The sequence below is a fragment of the Gymnoscopelus microlampas genome (assembly GCF_963454915.1).
Source record: "Gymnoscopelus microlampas genome assembly, chromosome: 3".
In the NCBI taxonomy this organism is placed as follows: domain Eukaryota; kingdom Metazoa; phylum Chordata; class Actinopteri; order Myctophiformes; family Myctophidae; genus Gymnoscopelus; species Gymnoscopelus microlampas.
This window is the reverse complement of record NC_139940.1, coordinates 59346065-59359505: the sequence shown is the minus strand read 5'-3', so window position 1 is coordinate 59359505 and position 13441 is coordinate 59346065. Positions and strand designations below refer to the sequence as shown.

Genomic DNA, 13441 nt, shown 5'->3' with positions numbered 1-13441 from the left:
CAAGACTTCCGGGTGCTATTGGCTATTGGGGTAGACAGTCTTCAGGAAGTCTCCTGAGACATGATTTCAAACGTGATTTCAGCAAAAGCTACTTTGACTACCGTATACTCCCATTTCGGAACTGCGGTGGGGGTCCGCCATAATGGACAACATCGCTCGTTATGAATTTGGGCTCCTGGGCCACTCTTATGGGGAGTTAACAACCTCAAACAAAGGTAAGAAAAATCCTGGGGCGAAATTCTCCTTTAAGGGTTAGGGTCAGAGTTAAATGAACACTGAGGATTTCACAATGTTTCTGCTTTGCACCAAAACACATGAGTTCAGTCTCATTAACACAACCTCAGCTAATCTCTTTCACCTTTGACCTTAACCTGAACAGAAGCTAAGCTCTGCTGTGTTGTAATTTGTGTGTGTGTGTGTGTGTGTGTGTGTGTGTGTGTGTGTGTGTGTGTGTGTGTGTGTGTGTGTGTGTGTGTGTGTGTGTGTGTGTGTGTGTGTGTGTGTGTGTGTGTGTGTGTGTGTGTGTGTGTGTGCGTGCGCGTGTGCGTGTGTGTTGGTACAGGGGTACCTCAGGGTGTTTGTTTGGACATAAAGAAGGATTTATCAGATGTGTGTTGGATCATGTGAGTGAAGCCAGGTCACCATAAGGTCACATGATGTACATTAGTACTGCAAATCAGTGGCTCTCAAATGGAGTCCGGGGACCCCCAGGGGTCAAAAATAGCAGTTCACACTGCAACACAAAGTGACACGCTATATGAGCTTGTATAAAATATGGTTAAAGTGGTTAAAATATTTTTTAACCAATGATATAAAGGCAATGGGCCTCATTCACTAAGCTCGTTTACGCCCATATTTTGTACTTATCGGCATTTAGGCACTTTTCAACGTTAAGAGTCAACGTTGATTCCTCAAAAACAATTTGACTGTGGATTGTGACGGATGTCCGCTCTTTCTCACGTCTGCTCGGAGGCAGACAAAAACTTGCGTATCATAGTCATTAGAATGTCTTTCTTTATGCAAAATCAATTACAATAGTGCCAAACATCAAATCAAATGGCGACTCACTTTTTTTCTTTATTTATTTAGAGTAGCCAATTATCTTTTACCCCCTTTTCACCCCAATTTAGTCGTTATGCCAATTGATTCCTCCCCACACACATTTCTGTGTTGTCACTGCTGTCCTATCCTACTGACTCACTTGCCAGTGAGGAGCCCCCACCAGGAGGACGTAGAGCCTTCGTCCTACTCCTCCCGTCCAACACTCCCCCCTGACAGGTGCCGCCCCAGCCCGTAGGAGTATGTATGTGCAATGACCGATATCACCCTCCCCGCCCGGCCCGGCTTCCCTCCCCCAAACACAGGCCAATTGTGTTAATGTAGATGCGCGACAAAGCCGGATGCACCACGGTGGATTGCATTTGGTTTGGGGTTGGTTTGGTGGTGTGTGTGATATGAAATGTGAGCTTACCATAATCAAAGTAATCCTTAATCATATTCCATCATGCATCATTGCACAATTCAAATAATTATCCGCCCTGATTTGCAATGGGCAGTGTTGCCAGATATTGCGAGAGAAAGAAGCCTAGGAAAACAAGCCCAAAAGTAGGCGAAAAAAACGTTGTTTTTTTTATCAGTATTTCTTATTGCCCCCCCAATTATAAATGTCTGTATCCGGGCCTGATAGACGCGATGTTGCGGTATTCATTTATAATAGATTGATCATATGAACGCCACACACTATAATAAGTCTTACCATCTGATGAGGATACAGTATGGATGAAATCTAGCTGTGTCCAGATCCATTCCCCATTCCGACATAGGACAGTGATGTTAATCCAAAAGACGAATTTCCCCTCAGTAATCAATAAAGCTCTGGTCCATAATCTATCGGATAGCAGCGTTCCAGTATGCCCTGGATTCCAGCATCATCTTTTTATCTCGGTAAAGGTGAGCAATGTTCAGTAGAAAAGGCGAATATAAAATCCTTTCCAAGTTTTATTAGCCTATTATTTGGTCGTGGGCTTAAACTTTGTAAACTCTTATTCTCATTACACATGAGAGCATTACTTTATTAACGTTCAGCGTGAGGGACTAGCTTGCGCTGAGCTACAAGTTGTCAAGTGAGTGCGTACCGGCACGTTGTAAGCTTGTAGATCTGTCCATTTTGAAGCGTGATGACATTTTTCGTCCGACTTTAGATGTTTCCGGTTGCCTTTTATGGTGCTAAATGGGGTGCGGATGATCTATGCGGGAGCGCGCTCGTGACACATATCAAGGCTGTACACTCCCTTTTGGGAATCGCACGTCCGATTGTGCTTAGAGAAAATAAACTCCCCTTTAGTCACTTTATTTACACACTATTTACAAACAGCTTGGTGAACGAGGCCCAATGAGTCATCAATGAGACATCTTTCCTGAAGCTATGTGCCCTATGTTTTCATATTTTTTTCAAAAACACGTCTACTGATGACATCAGGGATCTCTATACATGGGAATAAAAGGGACAAGGACTGACCCAAACAGAGATCTCCATATATGGCCATAAAAGGGATAAGTACTCTAGTCGAACTCTAGACGTGAACTTCTAGTACAACGGATTAAAACAAAAAGTTAAGTGTTAATAATTTTAACTGTTAACTGTTTTTCAGGGGCATCGTGGCTCTCAACTCCACCCTGACCTTTGAACTGCAGCCTGAGGAGGGGGAGGGGGATAGGGGGGAAGGAGAGGAGAGCGGAGGAGGAAAGGAGGAGCAAGACATCATGGTCCATCTGCTGTACCCAACCACACCACCAGAGGGCCCCCGCTCTGCAAGCTGCGGGGTGTCACACACCCCTGTACCTCCTCTCCATGTCACTGCACACACACACAGGGTGAGAACACGCACCCACACACAGAACGAGGTGTATCTGGTTAATTTTATTTATGATATATTTCTGAAACTTGATAGCTTGGAGCTCAGCTCCCAGGGTCTTTTGGTGAACACTAAAGTGTACCTAAATATTTTACCACTGCGCCACGATCCCAGTAGTTTAATGTTTTAATATATGAATTTGTTTAATTAGCTCCATGTTATGTTAATGATGTTAATTAAGTTATGTTTATAATGTTTAACAATGTCTTGTTTCTATTTAGAGGAAGAGAGCCATCCTATCAGAAACCACGTTTAATGTTAATGATGTTAATTGATTTATGTTAATTACAGAGGAAGAGAGACATCCTGTCAGAAACCAAGTACATAGAGCTGGTGTTAGTCGCAGATCACCAAGAGGTAAAACTGTGCGTGCGTCTGCCATTTCTGCATTCGAAAAAATGTTATATTTAATTTTTTATGTTTATTTTATGAGATTTATCTATAACAGTAAGTTATGGAATGATCTCTGGCCATTGCAACTGTATCATTATATTATAACTGAATTATTATATTAAAATTGAATTATTATATTACAACTGTATCATTATATTATAACCACATTATTATGTTACAACTGAATTGCTTCATTACAACTGTGTCATTATAGCTGAATTATTTCTGGTCATTACAACTGTATTATATCTTATAACTGAATTATCTCTGGTCATTATTAATAGCTGTATTATTATTGTACAATCAATTCTGATCATTGCAACTGAATGGAACATAATGCTTTGCCACATCTCTGGTTGCATGAAGGCTTCCAGCAGTGATACTCAGTACATACCGATATGGTTAGAATATATTTTATTGGTTTCATATTACAGTAAATATGTATTTAACTTTATTAATATGTTCCACATACAGTAAGTCATATAACAGTAAATACTCCATTTTATTTGTTCTCAAATTGGGGTCCACCCCCAGGGATCCTTTTTCCCCCCATTTTTTAACACAAATCTTCTCTTTTGGGGGATGGAGGGTCTCTGGCACAAAACATTTTCAGATGGGGGTCCGCGGGCCAAATACATATCAATCGGGGGCTCCTTGACACGAAAACGTTTCAGAACCACTGATCTATTTAACGTTATTGATATACAGTATTTCACCACATGGTTACAGTTGTTTGTACTGTTTCATATCCTCCTATAATTCTACAAAGCTTTGTGTATCTGTCCCCAAAAATCTCTTCTGCCCGGTTCTCCTCAGTGGCTGGAGCAATTGATCTGTATTTGCACACGGCCTTTGACCATTAGCATGTGCACGGAACACCTACGGCCGTTTTTTACTTGCCCAAAATGGAAGCTGTCAATTAGCGTTTTTATGTAAAATAATTCGGGCTATGGGATTTAGCGTCGCCATGCTTACAGCCGTCGCCCTGGTTACAGCCCCCCAAGCTATGGGATGAATGATCAAACTGCGCATGTGTCGAATCCATAGACCCACTCTGTTGCTGTCTGCCACACAAACACACAGAGAACGTGCTGTGTGTGTGTGTGTGTGTGTGTGTGTGTGCGTGTGCGTGCGCATGCGCATACCAAGTCACTTTCCATCCTGATCTACTGTCTGTGCACAACGCATAACCCACACTGCACATATTTTGGGTGCTCATTTCCTCCAACGGGTATGGTCTAGTTACAGTAACTGGTCTTTGAGTACAGTCTAGTATCTGTGTGATTTGGTTCAAATATTTCTAAGAATGTACATCCGCCCCCACATCTAAACTAGCAGGCATAATAACAATAATAACATGTTTTATAACTTCATATTTCAGTATTTAAACTACCAGAGGAACAATAAAACCATCATATATCGGATGTTGGATGTTGCTAACCAAGTTGACTGGGTGAGGCCCTGAAACTATACAAATTCAATGAATGAATGCGAAACATCACCATTTATTTGTAATTGATTCAATCGGTTATTTTGACTAACTGTTGCACCCCCTGTGTGTGTGTGTGTGTGTGTGTGTGTGTGTGTGTGTGTGTGTGTGTGTGTGTGTGTGTGTGTGTGTGTGTGTGTGTGTGTCAGTTCTACCGTGCGCTGAACGTGCGTGTGGCTCTGACAGGTTTGGAGATCTGGAGCGACAAAGATAAGATCCATGTGGATAGAAGTCCTGCAGAGACTCTGAACCGCTTCCTGGACTGGAGGACCAGAGAACTGCTGCCTCGTTTACGTCACGATAATGCCCAGCTCGTTATGTACGTATACAACTATTAACTATAGCTATAGAAACTATACGTACAGAACTGTTTTATATCCAAACTACGTATAGCTTGTTATGTACGTACTGCCTAGTTTACGAAATGATAACGTACAGCTCGTTATGTACGCACTGCCTCGTTTACGTCACGATAACGCACACCTCGTTATGCACCTATTGCCTTGTTTACGACATGACAACGTACAGCTTGTCATGTACACAAAACACTACATTATATCCGTAGAACTACTGCCTCGTTTATGGCACAATAACTCTCAGCTCGTTATGTATGCAAAAAACATAGCATTTTTGTTTTATATATATTACTGTATATCCATCGTGATATGACAATACAATTTACATTGTAAGCATAGTGTGAGATCAGAATATGCAGCATAAACATGATCTCTAGTCAATAAACAATAAATAGTCAAAAGAGAGTTCAGAGAGAACAATGTAATTATAGGATACCAGGTAAACAATGAACCTAGCATCTGTCTAAACAACATGCTATCTAAATAATGTTATTACAGGGACATAGCTCTCAGCTCTGTACCTGTTTTGATATTGGCAGTATTCTGTCACTTCTTCTTCTTCTTCTGCCACTTTTCGCAGTTCTGGCTGAACCGTCCTGTCGCTTTTTACGAAACTCGGCCATATGGTAGATGGTCATGAAAAACGATCAAAAAATGATTCTCACAATCTTTCGTCCAAAGGTGGCGCTATAGCACTCAATTGAAAATGCCAACTTTGAACAGGTACAACTCATGCCCTGTTTGACCTACAGCCATGAAACTTGGATACACATATGCGTCTCCTCATGCTGAACAACTTTCACACTCTGACTTTTGACCTCTGACCTTTAGATCTCCCACCATTTTGAATTATATGAAAAACAGTCATTGGCTCCTAACTTCTGCATTTTTTCACTTATGGAAATTCCGCCGCCTAGACGTTGTCGGCAGAGGTCCAAAGTTAAAGTGTTAAACGTTTCGTGCAGATTGCTCCAAAATCCTAGGATTCCATAGATTTTAACTATTGCAGTTTTATGAAAATTATTCATCTGCGCCTAAAACATACATGCAGACTCACATTTCTTTGAAACTATGCAGAAATGTACAGGGTCATTCCAAATATCACTGAAACCAATCTTACTCCAATTGGCCAAAGGGGGGCGCTATAGCATTTTTTTGAAAATGCAGACTTTAAACAGGCATAAGTCATGCCTCGTCTGGCCGAAAGTCGTGAAACTTGCTTACACATGTGCCTTGACTCATGAGGAACACACGTATCGATTTGACCATTAAGCTCCGCCCTTAGATTTTCTGCAATTTTGAGCAGTTTGAAAAATACTTGTTTTTGCCAGTTCTGGCTTAACCGTGCATACGCTTTTTACGAATTCGTCAAAGGGTGGCGCTATAGCACTCAATTGAAAGTGCCAACTTTGAACAGGTACAACTCATGCCCTGTTTGACCTACAACCATGAAACTTCGATACACACATGCGTCTCTTCATGCCCGACAACTTTTGTGGTCTGACTTTTGACCTCTGACCTTTAGATCGCCCACCATTTTGAATTATATGAAAAACAGCCATTGGCTCCTAACTTCTGCATTTTTTCACTTATGGAAAATCCGCTCCCATCATTATGTCGGCAGAGGTCCAAAGTTCAAGTGTTAAACGTTTCGTGCAGATTGCTCCAAAATCCCAGGATTCCATAGATTTTAACTATTGCAGTTTTATGAAAATGATTCATCTGCCCCTAACACATACATGCAAGACTCACATTTCTTTGAAACGTTGCAGTAATGTAGAGAGTCATTCCAAATATCACTGAAAACAATCTCACTCCAATTGGCCAAAGGGGGGCGCTATAGCAATTTTTTGAAAATGCAAACTTTAAACAGGCAAAAGTCATGCTTCGTTTGGCCGAAAGTTGTGAAACTTGCTTACACTTGTGCCTTGACTCATGAGGAACACATCTATCGCTTTGACCAGTAAGCTCCGCCCTTAGATTGTCCGCAATTTTGAGCAGTTTGAAAAACACTTAAACCCAGGATTTTTCAGCTATTTGCGTGAAACTATCATCTGTGTGATCTCCTTTTTCACAGTTCCTTGTCTGTTGGTCCAATGGCGTCTCCCTTAAATGAGTGCCTCACAATCTCAAGGGCGTCAGTTCAAGCCTCACTTGCAGACTTCATTTAAGTTGAATTGCAAACAACATGACTGTATCAATGAATACATGTGCAAATGGTAAAGATAACCTGAAATGCATATTTGAGAGTACGTTTTTCAACGTATGACATACTTCATTCTGAAAATAGCCGATCTACAATCTCAAAACCTTTCAGATAGCAACGTGTTTCTGAGCTTGTAGATCAGCTGCTTTCACTGTTTTCGGTTGCGAGGAGACATACAATTTCTCTATTGGTAAATGGTTTGTGAACGAGCGATCTTAGTGTTGGCTTGGTTCATGACAGAAGGCAAGAGTTTATGATCTTCAACAGACAACATCAGCCTGGACAAAACTATAGCACTATAGGTAGTGTTGCAGCCTATTAGTCCGAAGGTTGAGAGTTCGATTCCTGTTAATGGCAATAGGTTGAGATGTCCACTCAATCCATTCTGTTTTCATCTCTCTCTCTCATCAATCTATTCCGTTTCCAAGTCTCTCTTCAATCTATTCCGTTTCCATGGCGCTCTCTCTCTCTCTCTCTCTCTCTCTCTCTCTCTCGCTCTCTCTCTCATCAATCTATTCCGTTTCCATGTCTCTCTCTCTCTCTCTCTCTCTCTCTCTCTCTCTCTCTCTCTCTCTCTCTCTCTCTCTCTCTCTCTCTCTCTCATCTATTCCGTTTCTATCTCTCTCTCTCTCCAGTTTCCATGTCTCTCTCTCTCTCCAGTTTCCATCTCTCTCTCTCTCTCTCTCTCTCTCTCTCTCTCTCTCTCTCTCTCTCTCTCTCTCTCTCTCTCTCTCTCTCTCTCTTTTTCTCTCTCTCTCTCTCTCTCGTTTCCATGTCTGGCCCTGTATTATCGCTGCTTGCAGCTATATTGTACATTTGAAACTATTGGATACCAGGTAATACCAGCGTCAAACGCCTTTTGGAGGTCCAGCATGGCCATGCCGCAGTATTTGCCCGAGGCGTTTGATGTAGTCGGTAGGCAGGTGTCGGTGGAGTGGGATGATCTGAAGCCAGATTGGAATTAAAATAGCAGTTCTTGTTCTGTGAGGTAACTATTGATCTGTTTGTGTATTCATTGGGAAACAAGGTGACGTTTTGTTGTTTCCAGGGGAGAGTCGTTTGGCGGGACCACAGTGGGCATGGCGTCTCAGTCATCCATGTGCTCCAGAGACCGTTCAGGAGGAGTCAATGTGGTGAGACCACTGTGTTCATAGCATACACTCATCCTTTTTCATTTGACGAACAAACCATACGAACATGCATCAAACTACTCTCATTTCTGTCTCTGTCTCACCTGTTTCACTGCCCCTCTCTCTCTCTCTCTCTCTCTCTCTCTCTCTCTCTCTCTCTCTCTCTCTCTCTCTCTCTGTCTCTCTCTCTAGGACCACCTGGTGAGTGTTTTGGGTGTGGCCTCCACAGTGGCTCATGAGCTGGGTCACAACCTGGGAATGAGTCACGATACGGCAGACCGACGATGTCACTGTGACAACGAACCGCGCATGGGTGGATGTATCATGGAGCCTTCTACTGGGTTAGTACTACTAAATAATATAGTACTACTACTACTGGGTTAGTACTGGTGTTGGAACTATCACATTACAAAATAATGCGTTACTGTAATCCAATTACTTTTTTGTGGTAACTAGTAAAGTTTTTTCAAATAGAAAGAGGATAATTCACGTTTGTTGTGATCCGACTTGTACTGTCACCCAAGCCCCGTCTGTGACTTCCCCCTCCATTTGCTACAGCTGTGGAGCAGCGGGACTGCTCGCTCAGTGTTCAAAGTGTTAGTACTGGTGTTGGAACTAACACATTACAAAATAATGCGTTACTGTAATGCAACTACTTTTTGCGGTAACTAGTAAAGTAAACGTAATCCACAGATGCCTGTATTTCCGACCGTCTGGAAAAAAGTAATCAATGGGTTATCACAACCTTTTAAATCAGTTTTTTTGCATGCCTGTCTGCGACTCGTTCATGAACGTGAGCTGAAAGGGACAATAAAGCAGGCAAAGATGGCCTACAAAAGGAACGTTGAGAGGACGCTTCAGGATAATAACATCAGAGAGGTGTGGAAGGGAATGAGGACTATTACGGGACATGCTATATTCAACGGCCCATAACAAGCGAACGGGGTCGTGCTTTTTTTTTTTTTCTTCGCGGAAGCAGAGAGAAACCCTCCGTGTTTAGCAACGATCGTACTGGAGATAAATATTCTGTGACTCCTTGAAAAGGTAAGAAAAACAAAAAATTGCTGGCACTACTGGCAATTATTTATTTAAAAGACTGGCGGAACGCCGTGGTGGCCCGTGAAGCGAGCACTGTACCCCTAGACCTCTGTGCAGCCAGGTTCATGACCTTTGAACTTTGCCCTCTGTGTCCAGTTTCATGAAATGTACTGTGTGTGTGTGTGTGTGTGTGTGTGTGTGTGTGTGTAGGTTGATGCCAGGCCAGCAGTTCAGCAGCTGCAGTGCCAGTGACCTGTCACTCAGCCTGTTGCATGGGGGGGGCATGTGTCTGTTCAACGTCCCCCAACCAGACCGACTGATGGGCGGGCCACGGTGTGGCAACCTCTATGTGGAGAGAGGAGAGGAGTGTGACTGTGGACTTATAGAGGTAACCCTAACCCCCCCGTTATAACTATAGCTATAACCCCCCCCCCATTATAACTAACCTGACAGACCGAAGGGTGGGTCGCCTTGTGGCAACCTCAATGTGGAGAGAGGAGAGCAGTGTGACAGTGGACTGTTAGAGGTACATATATCGTAGTAGAGATGCGCGGATCGCGGTTTTAGTTGCCGCAGTTAACCGCAGTTTGGGTGGATTTGGGTCAATGAAATATAATTATTAATTAATATTGGATAAACCGCGGGTGAAATAATGCGGGAATTAAATTAATGATATCAATCTATAGGCCTATAATAGCTTTTAAAAAGCACTAAATTTCACCGTGTGTGCGTTAACTGCGTTTGTAGTATTTTAATATTACGTAATTTTACACCAGGCACAAAATAGCCGCTCACTACATGTTGCTTTGCAGCCAGCCGGTGTTGCCAGGTTGCGAGAGAAATAAGCAGCCAGGGCTATGAAAACAAGCCCAAAACAAGTGCCAAACCTTTACAGTCTATGTGCCAAACAAGCCCAAAAGTCGCTTATAAAAAGCCGACATGGCAACAAAGTGGTTGAAAGCGAAAGTAACTCAATGAAGACGTGCGCTTGTTGTTACCATGGTTGTGGATTGTATACAGTCACTGCATCGCGGCAGTGGTGAGTGACATTGTTTATAAGAAAACTAACGTCAGGAAAATAACAATTATTTGGTGCGGTTGGTGCGGATCTATAAATAGGATGATATAATTACCGCGGGTGGATGGCGGATGGATAATGAATTTGTTAACGCGGATTCGGGTGACAAAAAAACCCATCCGCGCATCTCTATATCGTAGATTATTATTAGATTATTAGAGGTAAATATATATCATCGCTGTCGGGCAGAACCTCTATGCTTCAACTTTTCATGTTCTTTTTCTTTTCTTTCATATTTCATAAGGCATTTCAAGACTGTCACACAGACAGGTAGGGTGCAGGCAGGGTGTAACGGATGGAGGGAGGTGTCAGGAGTCATTTGTGACAGATGGGTACTAGCCAGAGTGAGAGGGAAGATGTATAAGATGGTAGTGAGACCAGCCATGCTGTATACGCCTTGAGGTGGACGCTATTAACTCATTCCCTGCCTAGAACGACTAAAACGACTTCTGTCCTTAAGCCATGCCTGCCTAGAACGACTAAAACGACTTTTTAAAAAATAAAAAAATAAAAAAATATTTAATTTTTTTTTTTTTTTTTTTTTACTTTTTTTTTTTTTTTTTCACCCAAAGACCAAGGAGATATGATTTTTCGAAGATCTAGACTCCTATCCACTTCCTTGTTAACTTAAAACTTAAAAATACTCTATCTCGGCTCCTGAGTACTTTTTTTTTTTCAATGAAAAATCTTGGCAGTGGGCAAACGCGGCCAGAAAAAATTCTGGCAGTGAATGAGTTAAGGATGCTACGATTCTCTTTAGGAGTGACAGGAACAGAAATTACTACATTTGAGGATCAGCCCAGGTTAGAAGGTTTATAAATGACTACATTAGAGAATCAGTCCACGTTGTACCTCGGGTTCGTATGAGACACACGCGCCAAGTTTGAGACCCAGTAAAAAATATTTTACACACACACACACACACACACACACACACACACACACACACACACACACACACACACACACACACACACACACACACACATATTATAGACGTCATATTTCCATCATTATCTCACCCAAACTTAAACCCTTAATCACGTTCAACCTGGCATCCCCATTTTCGGCGAAGCATGTCAAAAATATGAAAGATAACTAAAGTTTAAAACATTTTCAAAAATACATAATGACGTATCAGCCTTATACATACAACACCAACAAAACATTAAATGCATATATGTGATGCTGTTCTCTGATCGGCTAGGCGTGTTTTGATCTGTGTGATGCCTCTGTAATGCTGTTCTCTGATTGGCTAGGAGTGTGATGACCCGTGCTGCAATGCGTCCACATGTAAGCTGTTTCCAGGAGCTCAGTGCTCCTCTGATGGAATCTGTTGTCACAACTGTAAGGTATGCACGTGCACACACGCACACACGCACGCATGCACGCACGCATGCACAAAAACAGAACACAGAAAACAGAAAACAGAAAACAAAAACGTAAGTTAATGGAAAATATTAATATCCAGTCAAGGTGAAGTGTTGAACATTTATTAGGAAGATTCAGCAGAGCGACAGCATGACAGATAAGGAGCAGGACTCCTGGCCTGCTCCTATAATCTACTCTACCAGAGATGCTATTCTAAATGGTCTTACCAGGATATGTGCTAAAGATAAAGGACACACAACTACTTACAGAAGTCTTCCATATAGAGAGTATGCACATGTGTCACTTTTCCACCGGGACAGCCCTATGTTCACTCAGCCATGTTCCCTCAATCCCTAACATTTGTTTTTAAAATAAGTGCATTCAACATAGGTAGGGAACGAAACTGCTAATCACCAGAAGTCTTAAGTGCATTTCCTACAAAAACAAGCAACCAAGAGTATACCTAGCGCTAAGGTAAAAGTGCAATATATCAGCTACCTACTTTCTTAAACAGATGAGACAAAATAGCAAAATCAAATGAGCACGAGCTAAAACAAATAAGTGTATCGACTAAGCAAGATCCAATAAAACAATACAACAATAAAACAAGAGTTCGTACAACTAGTTAACAACAAGTAGGCCAGGCAAAGAGGAAGGGTAGTGTTTCCTGAAGAGGTGGGTTTTCAGCCTGCGGCGAAAGATGGGCAGTGACTCTGCTGTCCTGACATCAGTGGGAAGTTCATTCCACCACTGTGGGGCCAGAACAGAAAAAAGTTGTGACCGTGTCGATCGACCAGAAGGACCCTTGAGTGACGAGGCAATCAGTCGCCCCGAGGTGGCAGACCGAAGTGGTCGGGCAGGGGTGTAAGCATCGACCATAGCCCGGAGGTAAGAAGGAGCTGTTCCTTTCACTGCCCTATAGGCTAGCACCAGGGTTTTAAACTGAATGCGAGCCGCTACGGGGAGCCAGTGTAGAGAACGGAGAAGGATAGTTGTGTGGGAGAACTTGGGGCGGATGAACACCAGAGAAGCCGCAGCTTTCTGAACAAGCTCCAGAGGTCTGATGGCAGATGCCGGAGCACCAGCAAGGAGGGAGTTGCAGTAGTCCAGGCGGGAGATGACAAAGCATTACATATGGCGGTTGGGGTCACCTGTTGGGTTCCCCGTGCTCCCCAAGGTATCCCCCAAAGGTAGACTACCCCCCCCCCCACACACACACACACACACACACACACACATTTACAAATGTCTATGATGCATTATAATCACACTTATAATTCATTATAATGCGCTTATATGGAATTCTAACACTCGTTATAAATGTTTATAACTTTTATAACGCATTAAGTGCTGGTCATAATGCATTATGAGCTGAGTGGAACAGCATATTATAACTACCTTAACTTACTTAGTAAGTTATAAAGTGTCTTTGTTATAAGTTGTTATGCGTAATTATAAACATTCA

At 42.4% G+C, this 13441-nt stretch overlaps 1 protein-coding gene across 4 annotated transcripts in view; it reads left to right on the top strand.

Moving 5' to 3' along the window:
* The window catches only part of adam15 (ADAM metallopeptidase domain 15), a 104908-nt gene that overhangs the window by 39531 nt on the left and 51936 nt on the right, over positions 1 to 13441 (top strand). For all 4 annotated transcript variants that reach the window (XM_084053199.1, XM_084053201.1, XM_084053200.1 and 1 more), the window contains 8 exons: positions 2652 to 2874; positions 3207 to 3272; positions 4690 to 4761; positions 4947 to 5116; positions 8408 to 8492; positions 8682 to 8830; positions 9738 to 9915; positions 11865 to 11957. In XM_084053199.1, coding sequence (XP_083909325.1) covers positions 2652 to 2874; positions 3207 to 3272; positions 4690 to 4761; positions 4947 to 5116; positions 8408 to 8492; positions 8682 to 8830; positions 9738 to 9915; positions 11865 to 11957 — 1036 coding nt within the window. The remainder of the gene's footprint in view (positions 1 to 2651; positions 2875 to 3206; positions 3273 to 4689; positions 4762 to 4946; positions 5117 to 8407; positions 8493 to 8681; positions 8831 to 9737; positions 9916 to 11864; positions 11958 to 13441) is intronic.